The sequence below is a fragment of the Malaclemys terrapin genome, chromosome 12 (assembly GCF_027887155.1).
Source record: "Malaclemys terrapin pileata isolate rMalTer1 chromosome 12, rMalTer1.hap1, whole genome shotgun sequence".
Classification (NCBI taxonomy): Eukaryota; Metazoa; Chordata; order Testudines; family Emydidae; genus Malaclemys; species Malaclemys terrapin.
Genome location: NC_071516.1, coordinates 15,751,981 through 15,764,292, shown reverse-complemented (window position 1 = coordinate 15,764,292; position 12,312 = coordinate 15,751,981). Strand labels below are relative to the sequence as shown.

Here is a 12,312-nt window from a genome sequence, read left to right as displayed (position 1 = left end):
ACCCCACCCCAAGTCTGACATTTGGTACAGTGAGAACAAGTCTTAGAGGAGCTGTCCCCGAGTCTATTGTTTAAGGAATTCGACTTGAGTTGCAATGAAACAAATATAGTAGTTGAGTAGTGAAACAGCAGGGGCAGATTGTAGTTCCAGAGCTGTTCCAAATAATTCCTTAGGCCAATTCATGGAAATATACTTCATTTTTTTAATAAATATATATCATACACATATTTCTATATTTTATTAAACAAAAGCTCCACTCAAAATAAAACCACTGGGAACCTCCATATAAGAAAATGAGTCACACCAGGATGCGATGACTAAGTGGGAGAATGAGGAATTCCACTACCCACGCCAGCATTTTATACGATCAATTTGCTTTCAACAGGTGATGGGAGCTTCTCTCGCTGCCTTTTGTTTATTCCAAGAAACGTCTTTTTTTTTTTTTAAATATGCTCTTTAAACAATTAAGTTTCAAAGCTGAATAATCAGGAACAGGCCTGCTTCCACCCAGAGCCCCCATAGTAAACAGTGAGCCAGGGAATCCAAGCCAGTAGTGGCTGCCTGTGTTAATAAGGATTTACCAGCTGTAAAATTCCAAAACCTTGTGTCATACGGGGAAACCTTCCAAAACACTGGATTCTACTGTGTCTCAGTGAGTCTCTCACAGCTATGGCAACTCAGCTTCTGCAGCCGCATTTTTAAAATATAAATATATACTTGGTGAATGTATCCTTAAATTCCTCCCCCTCCGTTCCCCCATTTTGCAGTGAGGTTTTGGGATCCCCGCTTTAACATCTGACAACTTCCCCCTGGAGTGTGAGAATGCTTGGGGCGCTACACATCACACCCAAGCTAAAGCCTGCAGCTAGAACGGTTGGCAGTGCTTTTTCAGCAACTGTTAGATTGAGAAAAGAAGAGCGTTCCATTTACCAATGAAACTTCCCGTCTGCTCAACAGAAAAAAGGCAGACTTTAAGCTGCCATGAAGGCCGACATAATAAGCATGTGGCATGTTGATGGCTGATGCGCCTCTTCAGCCAAATGCTCAAGCACGGGCATTTATCAAGGCATCTTTGTCTTTCTTCACCCAAAGCACTGCCCTCTACAGTTCATGCTGAAACCTGACCTCTTTTGGCAACAAACCCTCCCAGCTGGGCTCTGGGCTCCACTCTCAGTTCTGCAGATACCTTTCTTTGGTGGCGTGCAAGCCATAAGGAGAGGAGATTAACTTGTAAGGCAGTCGGTCACCTTTAACTAATATAAAAAGCAGGGGGGACTCCCCGCACAGAGAAGTATAATTTATTCCCCTGAACCATGCCGCTGCTCTGCAGGGGTGTATTGGGGGAGGATGTGCATCCAGAAGCATCCAGCCTTAAAAAGATGGATTGCAGCCACAAAATGAGAGGACCAGAGAAAATCCTAGCAATCCGGTGCACTAAGAAAGGAGCAATACTAGCATTGTAGCACATTTATTTCATATAGTCCCTGGGAAAAATCTTGTCGATCCATAATCAATTGAGTAATCCCATGTTCAAAGGTGACAAGCTCAGATCTACTGAGCCTGTTGCTTTTCCCGGAGTCTACAACTCCTTTTCTGGCCTCTTCTACTGAAAAACTGAATCAAATTCCTGTTCCTGATGCTGAGTTCTGGGTTCAGTGAGTTATGAAAGCAGACAGTGGTGTGTGTGCATGTGCATGGTGAGATTCTTATAAAATCAGAGAGTGGTATGTTAAACTGTAATCTCTTTAAGTCATGTTCTCTTGCTCTGGCCACTCAAAATTTAGATTTTCCCATTTCAATTCCTTTGAGTTTGAAATTTGCTCTCAGAATTTACTGGGGCTTCCTTGGAATCCTGCAGGTTGTACTCGAGGGTCAGAAAGCAAACCTTTCTGCGGGGAGAAATGGGAGTGCTTTATTGTGGATCCTGAATTTTCCAGGGTGTTGAAAATGGCCTGAAATTTTTGTATTTCCCTTGGACGTTTTTGAGGTGACCGGAGTGATCATTAATAAACTGGGAGGATTATTAGGAGGTAGCTGTTCCCCTTTTTCTCACCTACTTTAGACTTAGCACTACGAAAAAGAGAAGAGGGACATTGCTCTAGGGCAGAGAGTGTCTTCTTTATACTTGGGCACAATAGGGCCCTCCCTTGACTGGGACTCCAAGGCATTACTGCAATATAAATAACTAACTGCACATTTGAATTAATGGCACAATTGCATGCATTTTCAGGCCATAAGTTGGAACTGTGAAAGTAAAACTTTAGCATTGGAAGGGCATGTGCTGCTACTGGTTTGTGCCTGAATCTATGAGGGTGCATGTGTTTAAATTAAAGGATGTTGGCAGGTAGGGACTGCAGAATGCCTATGTGCACATTCTGGCAGGGCTCTGCACACCAGCAAAACTGTATGTCACCAAACAGCACGCCAGTTACAGCAAAGCACAGAAGGGCACTTCCAGAAGTGGCCTTAATTAGGGCCAGATTTTAAGAGCAACATCTGAAGCATTCATTTGGATTCAATGAGAGCTGGAGGTGCTCAACAGGATTTAGCCCTTGATGTGCCCATGTCCAGCTAAGGCCCCACCAAAAAAATTGTCCTCAAGGTGCCACCATGTTTAGTTTCTGTCCTTGCATGGTTTCTGTACTCTCCCCTTCCCCCCGTCCCCTTTGCAACCTGGCATCATAGAGCTAAAAGACCTGATGCTCTGAGATGCTGAGAATCCTGAACTCCCATTACAAACTGAGCACTTGCTGCTCCCACTGACTTCAACTGGAACTGAGGGTCCTCAGGACCACTAGATGTCAGGCTCTAAGTAAAGAGAGAGTTAAGATTGAGCTTTTCTTATTTGATCAGCAGCTGTTCATTTTAACTACATTTATAGTGGCAATCCACATTTCCTCAACTAGAGGCAGAGATTATAAAAGCCACAGTTTCCTTTAAACTATGGTAGACAGCTGCATATATTGCATTTTAGTAGGATTGACAACAGGCATCATTACGTCCAGTTTATCTTCCTCTTTAGAGAAGAAATGCCAAACAATAGAAACTGCCCCTACGCTCACCTGCTTTGAATGATACGCTCCTGGAATATTTAAAGAGTGCAATCCTTGACAGAAAAATTGCTGTAAAATCTGTTATTTTTACAATTGCCGTGATATATTTCTGAGAACTGGACGTACTTGCCCAGTGTCAGCGTACTGATGTGTGTGGTGAAGGCTGTGCTGGTGTTGTTAGAAATCAGCAACAGAAATAGCGCAAATGAACTCAGTTGTTTATTATTAGAGGGATGGGTATTCAAAAAACTTTGGCTTGCGTATTTGCATGTCTACCTATGTGTACAATTACTTTGTGCAAAGCAGGCAAATGGAGCACAGATGGTTTATTAGGCACATTTGAACATGCAATCACCCATTTTGTGTATACAATCAGGGACTTCCTCACACAAATTAGAAGAACATGTATATGTGCACAAGAGCAGTTACAGTAGTTTCTGTGACAGCTATACCCAAACAATCTCTCTGACATATTGTGGATGTTCAGCCACCAGCTCAAGTTAAGTGTGGCTAAAACACAGCTCTGAACTTCCTCCCAAAACATTCCCTACTACCTCCTTTTTCAATTACTAGGGATAACACCATCATCCTGCCCATCAAACAGGCCTATAACCTGAGCATCTTCTTCAACTCAGACCTCTCTCGAGATCCTCACATCCGGGCTATGGCTAAATCTTGCCAATTCTTTCTGCATAACATCTCTAAGACACGGCTTTTCTTATCCCTCCACACAGCTAAAATGCTCATCCAGGCTCTTTATCATAGTGCATCTTGATTACAGAAACAGCCTTCTCTCTGGCCTTGACAAGTGCAGACCTGCCCTGCTCTTATCCAATCAGAATGCTGCTGCAAAGAGCATTTTCCTAGCCTATCACTTTGGTCAAGGCACCCCTCTCTTTGAATAACTCCACCGGCTCCCGCCTCTCTAGTGCATCAAACACAAGTTGCTTGTATTCACTTTCAAGGCCCATCGTAGCCAATACTCACCCTACCTGGCATCTGTCACTCATGACTGAGCTGTTGATGCCAGCCTCCATTGCCCACTTGTTAAAATTTTCAAACAAGCCCTTTGTGTTTTCTCCCAGGCTGCCCCCTACACTTGGGAGCAGCTCCCTGTGAACATCTGCACAGCTACCTCATTATCTACCTTCAAATCCTTCCTCAACACTCTCTTTTGCTTTGAGCCCTAAAAAAACTTGACAACCATTAAGCTGCTGGTGTGCAGAGAGCACAGCCTGTCATGCTGACCAATATTGTCCCACTGTTTCCCTGTGCTCCCCTGTCTGCCTGTCTCCATCTTTTGTCCCTTGTCTTATACTTAGCTTGTAAGCTCCTTGGGGCAGGGACCGACTTTTTGTTCTGTTTGCACAGTGCCTACTACAGTTGGGTCACAGTCCATGACTGGGGGCTATGGTGCTATAATAAAGAAGAACAGAGCAATGAAGAGATATGCTTCTTAACAGAGCAGGGACTTTCCTTTTGGATTCACTGTGGTGGGGTCACTGAGACTGGGGTCTCAGTGGAGATGGTGGTGGGGTCCCTGAGACTGGATGTAAATCAGGATGAAAAAACTATCCACTTTTGTAGCTACCAGGGAAGTGTAAACTGCCTAATTTGAAGCCTGCTCAGATATCATGGGTTGCAAAGTTCATCTAAAAACTTTAACATTATTAGGTTCCCATTCTGCATAGGGCAGACTGTGGGAAGCAGAGAGCAGCAGAGAAAATTTCTAGTGGGCCAAATTCTGCTATTCCTTACACTGGTGCAAGCAACCCTGTTGAAGACCATTTTTTTACTCCCACTGGTAGGGCAGGATTATCGCCTGCAGTATATTTTGTAGTTAAGCGTCCCTTGCATGACATAGTGAATTCTACTGAGACACCTTCAAAAATGAAGCAGCAGACTCTGTATAGCTTCCTGCAGGTGGAATGAGAAGAGGGTTGGCAGTCAGGGAGTCCTGAGCTTTCATCTTGGCTCTGCCACGTCTTTTCTGTGTTGACTCTGCAAGTGCCTCAAGTTCCCCCATGTGTACAAAGAGATAATATCGACCTTGCAGTCATAGATGATTCATGCCTCCCCATATGAGGTGTGGGGGGGTTACAATCTAAAGGGGAGGACATGTGACCACCCCACGTGTCTACCTTGCCCAGTGATCCCTTCTCCCCCCGGCCCTGCGCCACCATGCTCTCCCCGCCCCATATTACCTGCAGGGTGAGGCTCTGACCTTCTCTCCCTGCACCTCCCCCTCTCCCCCCACACACATTCAGCTACTCTCCCTGGCAGCCATGGCGGGGACAGAGGCCAAGTGAGCCAGAAACATGCTGGGGGGAGAAGGTGCTCCTGCTCGCTTGGCCCCTGTCCCCAGCAGCTAGGGCAGCAGTGGGCTGCTCCCCGCCCGGACCCAGCTGCCAGGGACAGGGGCTGAGCGAGCCGTAGCCCCTCCCCCACAGCATGCTGGACCCCTGTCCCCAGCGGCCAAGACTGGGCAGCCACATGCAGCTCCTTTGAAGTCAGTTGGTCTCCATATAGAGTCAGGGGTCCGTGTATATACATTGCTACCGGATTGGAGCCTTAGATACCACAGAGATGGGAACCTCAGAAATGTGAGATAGACAGACTCCAGGGGGAGAAAAAAATCAGGACTCTGCTGTCTGAATCTGGAGGGTTGGGGAGATTTTTCTTAAATGGACTTTAAGCATCAGTGCATCAGAGACCTCAACATCGGCACCAAGTTCAAAGGGCACAGAGGCAGCCACCTCCTCTCCCTATACTGTATAGCTGAGTTAATGAAAGATTTATGGTGGATCTACTCCAAAGACATACACTTTCCATTTGGGTTGTTCTTCCATCTCCTGCATTGTCCTACAGATGATTCATGATGTTCATGTGGCCACCATAAGAGTTTGGCAAAGGAAAACACCATGCATATCTACAATTCTCCCACAGGAATATGAAGCTTTCCTACCACTTGCAGAAAGCAGCAATAACGAGCACACAAAATGGGAGTAAATACAATGCAACTGAAGGCATGTAATTTGCAAATTACTACATGGTAATTAAAACAAATCTAAAAGGGAAATTCCAGAACTTTTTTTTACATAGATTTTACTAGTAAGATCGAGGCTCAACCAAAACATGGACAGCCTTGAATTTCTGGACTTTTGAAACCCTTCTCCAACATTGGAGCCCGCCTCTACCAACGTCAACATAAAAAGAATAATTTGGCCTCAGAAAATGAATTCTTATCTGCAGAATCACTTGCTCCCTTATCAAGTTTTATAGACTCAAGTGTTATATTTACTTGAGTTAGAACCAAGTAAGTGCAAATCTTAACCCACTTTCAGCCAGATTCTTAACTGATGTAAATCAGTGTAGCTCCATTAACTTCACTCAGATATAATGCCTTACGCCAACTGAGGATCTGGCCCTTAGTTCTGAGATGCCTTCTTAATAAAAGCATGCAATGCAGTACGTGGTTGGAGCTCAAGATTACAGTGCTTAACTGTAGCGCCCAGCCACTGAAGTTCACTTCCTGCTACCATTTCCTGTACCAGTCTTAAAACAACAGTCTTTTATACAGTACTGGTTAGTGAGTTCATCAATTTGTGTTGTGGTCAGTACAACAGAGCAAGCACCGGTTATTTTAACATTGCCAGCCAAAAATATTTCAGCCTATCACCTAATGAGTTGCCCAGGGAAAAATCTATAATGCCCTCTTTGATGTAGTGAAATAGTTTGTACACAAAATCCAGTAACATTTACCATTGTTCCTTATGGCATATTGTATGTTAGTATCAAATATGGGTAGAGTTTCATTTCTTTAATGATGAATGTTGAGTTTTCTATAAAATCCAAAGAAGAAACTGAAAGGTCATCTCAGGAATGGCAAATTTAGGGTTTCAGTTTAGAGAGTCAAGTTTAATTTATCATTAAACACTTTAATAGCCCTTTAGCTCTGTTTCTTATTGCACACCAGGTCATACATCCTCAGTTCCCAGTTCAGTGGAGAGACTGGCCTTTTGACCCCACATCCAAATACACCCAGATTCTGGAGTGTTTGCAATTCAGATCAAAATTGTCAGATTGAGCAAATCGCAGATTCACAGCAGAAAGGGTTCATTAACATTTCTCACTGCATGGAGATGTGTGTGCTAGTCTTTTGCCAAAAAAAAAAAATTCTGATCCTCACCCCCGCTGGTTCTGTCAGCTGAATTGCTAGGGCGGCCTGAAACGTCACCTTTTAAGGATCACGTCATCTAAGCATGTTCAGAGCAGTTGTACACACTGTACAGTGTTTAAACGCCCATACTTGCTAGTGCCCTGTTTACACTAGCGCGCCCACTCTTGTTAGCACCGATGGAACTGAAACGGGGACAGCCAATGTGGGAAATTTTTGACACAATTTCCCCATGCGGACAAGGCCCATGATTTCACAAAGTGAAACTCAGAGATAATTGTACTTTCCCTGTGTGCTGGTGCAGCTTAATTCCTTCACAAAGATGTAATCCTTGCATAGGCTCATTAGGGCAGCTTAGCTATCTGAAAGCAGAAGCAACAATGACGGGCACACCAGAAAGATGCACAACCCACCTACCATGGGTTTATTTTGGCGTTGTTTGCTTCTGAACAGCTTATCAGTGTTTCTTATGAAGATCAGAGCTGCAGCACTCAAGCTACCCCTTTAAAAAAATATTCTTAGTTTTTCTCCAGCAGCTTGCACCCAAGGATCTCAAATACTGTTATAAACATTAATAAATTAGGTCTCACACCCTCACTCTGAGGCAGGGGGTTGCATTATCCCTCTCATTGTTTGCTGGTGCTCTCCTGTCTGCTTGTCTCCACCTGTTGGCTCTTGTTTTAGACTTAGACTGTAAATTCTTTGGGGGCAGGGACCATCCTTTTGTTCTATGTTTGTACCGCACCTAGCACTATAGGATCCTGGTCCAGGATTAGGGCTCCTAGCTGCTCCAGTAATGCAAGTAATTATTAATACTAATAATTATGCCCATTTTACAGATAAGGAAACTGAAGCACAGAGGCCCTGATTATCAGAAGTGCTGAGCACCTGCAGCTCCCACTGGTTTCAAATAGCTGGGAACAGAACCATCCTTCACCTTCCCATTCCATGCCTTAATCACAAGAATCCCATCCTTCCTCTCTTCTTGGACGGATATTCCCTACCTCCTGCTATTTGGAAGGTACATCTGGCAAGAATTAAGACATGTGTTGAAACAGATCCAAATTAATCTCAACATCATTTGCTTGGGGTTAGCTATGAAGATATGAGCTATATTTTTGCTCTGTTATCAAAAAGACTTCCTTTGTGCAGTCAGTTTGTAAAAATGGTACACTGTATTGGAAAGATTTTCAATCCCATCACATTCTGTTGTTTGGAAGGCACCTATTGTTCCACTACCCATACACCATCTCCATTAACTGTCTCATATTTTCGCTCTAGTAGTACATCCATGCAATGCCAGTCAGATAGCAGTACATGGCGTTCCACATTCTGATGGATGGGGATCATCCCAGGTTGAAAACATCAATCTCAGACTGATTTTAGGTCTTTATTCTTCTTAGAGTAGATGCCCTTAGATTTCATGTGGTCAGAACTCTTGTTTGTTTTACTTTCTAACATCCATTTTGGTCACAAATTTCTCTAGAAGTCCTATGAAAATAGGGAGAGGGGTTTTCAGACGCTGCTTCAAAATGGCATTGAGAGGAGCCATTAACCCTCGTTAGTCACTGCAAAACAGCTAGCAGTGCTATGCTACCAAAATACTCTCATGCACCCCAACAATTCACGGACATAGACGGAACAATGGCAGCACAGCAGAGAAAGAATCAACACACAGGCCTAATAAAAAAAAAGTGAACCAAGAAATTGCTCTGACTGACATTAAAATTTCAAAGGAAAGATTGGTGGCCCATAGACCGCTGGTCTCTCCACTAAATAGCAACACACTTTCTGATGGTGTGTGAGCAACTGAGGCTGACCTCACTTTTATTTTTAATTAAGTCCATATTTTATTGGGCAATTACTGGCCCTAGCCTTAATTTTCCCCCCAAAAAGACAATGATCATTAATCATACCTGTTGTATTAAAATTATACGCTGCTCAAGAGTCCCAAGCCCAATTACTCTTATGAGACCTTGGGCACATCACTTAATCATTCCATGCCTCAATTTACCCAACTATAAAATGGGATCAACACTATTTGCCTTATCTTCCGAGGACCTATCACAGATATTTACTCCCACGAGTAACTTTACTTATATGATTAGATCCAGTGACTGGAATGGCTTTACTCACGTGAACTTTAGTGGGATTACTCCTATGAGTACAGTTATTCATAATGTGTGACATATTTTTAGGATCAGTTCCTAAGACTATACATTTCATCAGAGAAACACTGCAAAATCTGCCTTACCTGACGTCTTCTCAGTGAATACAACTTTAGACTCTGCTGTGAAATTCTGACCAGACAGGATCATCTGCTGTCCGCCGTAAACTAGGCAGCTCTCAATATCTTGTCTTTCAACCATTGGGAGCTCATGAGCAGATCTTTGGGCTGTGGACAAAATGCAGACATGAATGAAATCAAATATGTTTTACCAGGACTTTCCAGATCTTCACAGAACTATCCACGGATTGATCTTGTCATCGTTACCATCCTCTTGCTGCCAAAGGAGCTTCTCTAAGATGCTAAATTTAGGTTTAAAAAGGAAAAATAAACTTACTCGAGACCTTTTATTTGGAAACATTCAGGAGCTGGCTCCAAAGTTGTAGCTGTGCTGGCCTTACTCCTTGTCCTTGACAAAGGACAGCTTGGATGAATGAGCTGGAGCGTGCCCATGTCTGTTTCCAAATAAATGGCCAAATTTTAAATCCTCACACACTACAATCCTGGAGCCTTAACATTCCACCTGCCAGAAGGATTCCACTGAACAACACTGAATTCCTTTTTTAGAAAACCAATACAAATCTCCATTCCTTTCCAGCAGGACAGACAACACGAAAAGGCTTCAGAACAATCCGTTCACCAACATCAATGCACAACTGCTGAGTACACGAAGCCCTGGGTTTGTACCCTCAAACAGCTGCTTGGAACAACAAGATGGGCCACTGCATGCACACAGCACCATTCTATGACCTTGTGGGGTTACTTGCCGCTGCAGGGAGAACTGAGTAACAGGTCTATGCACTACAGAAAGAGAAAATTTTAACATAACAGGATAAACAACAAGGGAATGACCAGCCGAAGGAGGATCAGTGTGGAGATATGTTATTGATTGATACCCATCTATAACAGAGAGGGTGGTATCTACAGGATGGGGCAAGTTGGGACCAGATGGGGTCTAGACCAGGAATATTTCTCCACCTCTCTGGATTTAGTTATCCCAGTCAGGCAACTGGGGAGACTAATACTTTCCTGCCTTGCAGGAGGGGGAGAGAGAGAGTTATGAAGCACATGAGGCTCCTCTACAGAAATGTAATATAGCATCTTCCAGATCATAATCATCGATTAACATGAGTTAGAACAATTCATATGGGCAGGAAAAAAGCTTCTAGGAATCACGTCTCCACCACATTAACCTGTTTCCTCAAGCAAGCCTGCTTGGTCACAAACAGCAGTATCTGAAAAAAGCCATGATCCAGGAGTCCTTCCCCAGAACAGACATCTGGAAAGGCTCAAACACCGTCCTGGGACCAGGCCTGGTGTTTAGCCCAAATGTATTTGTGTGTGCAATTTTTTTGCAAGTGATACTATGGAGGCTGGGTACAGGCTCAGCTGACAAACTCCACCTCCAATCCCAGAATACACTTTATGCTTATTTAAAAAATACAGTTTGGTATTTATCACAGTAACTGTGTCATTGTAAATTTTTTTTATTTTGTTTTGCTTTGAATTTAGGACAATGCCTTATTGTGCCCATCAAATGTATTATGACAGCTGGACTAAGAAGATGCCAATGAAGAGTATCTATGCAGATAACTTTCACAGAAGCTGTTAATTTCTTCCACATGGCTGTATGATTAATCCCTATTTTTAAATACTCAAGGTTTTGATGAGTTCATAATTGGATTTATCACAAAGGCAGATTTATAGCCCTGAAAGCTTAAGAGTAAATAATAGTCATAAAAAACCCATCTACTGCATTTAAAGGAGGACACACTTAAACTTCCCCTGGGGCAGTAGTATGTCCTCTCATTCAGGCCAATGTTGTGTCAGAATGAAGGTGTGATGTTTCTTTACAGGGTCACTATAGGCCTAATTTTCAATGGAGCCCAGCACCCACCGCAGCTTCCATTGATTTCAGTGTCTAAGGCAGGAGGCCTTAAATCCAGTTTCCTTAAGGGCACATGCTTACTCCTGCTTCTGGGCCCTGCAGCTACAACTTTTTCTTTTAAAGGGGCCCACAGAAGGTAACAGATGCACTGGGATGTGTGCATGCATTCCAAGCCTTAGTTTTCCTTTATGGGCACCTTTCATTCTAAAGTACTTTTCACACTGGCCCATGCAACTATGTATTCAAAATCCACACTTGATTTGCCCAGGCAGGTTCAGCAACTGTGTGTGCAACTGCATACACAAATCGGCAATTACGGTCATTTCACGCACAATTAATTACCAGTGTGCACAGGCAGCGATCATAACTACAGGTATAAATTAGGCCCCCAGTTGAAAGGGAATTTTGTGCGTGCAACTGCACCTCTGGTTCCTCTGAAAATTGTGCTTATATATTGGGATCATTTTGCCCATCATTGAAAGGCTGTCATTTCTGAGGGTGGAATGGTGACTATGCCCCCCCCCCCCGCCCCAAACCCTAAAATACTATATGACAGTTTAGGACAGTGAAACATTCCATATTTAATTAAAACGTCAGGATCAGAGGATTAAAAATTTCAGTACTAAGAGTTTCAATCACAGGGTCTGGTTTTTCTCCTTGAGGCAGGCATAAGGTTAATGGGAGCACTAGGGGAAGAGGTGAGGTCATAGTGCATAAAATGGTTTATTAACATTTATCTGTATGCATCCAGCTGCCATTAAGTTGTTTGCAAATTGAATATTCTATTATTAATGATTATTTACTATTATTTTTGATGTATTATTTCTCCCTGAGCCACAACTGTAATGGAACTGGCAAAGAAATTAGGATCTTAGCATATGCCATGTTTTCACTCGTAAGAGGACAGAAGTTTCACTGGTGTATTGCTTCCATAGGATTATTGTTTTCCTTTGCAAAGAATATCAAT

The 12,312-nt window shown here is 43.2% G+C and overlaps 1 protein-coding gene across 6 annotated transcripts in view; it reads right to left on the bottom strand.

Annotated features, from left to right (window-relative positions):
* Positions 1-12,312, bottom strand: part of NFATC2 (nuclear factor of activated T cells 2) — a 126,814-nt gene that overhangs the window by 58,032 nt on the left and 56,470 nt on the right. For all 6 annotated transcript variants that reach the window (XM_054046296.1, XM_054046297.1, XM_054046298.1 and 3 more), the window contains exon 6: positions 9,485-9,625. In XM_054046296.1, the coding sequence (XP_053902271.1) occupies positions 9,485-9,625 (141 nt within the window). The remainder of the gene's footprint in view (positions 1-9,484; positions 9,626-12,312) is intronic.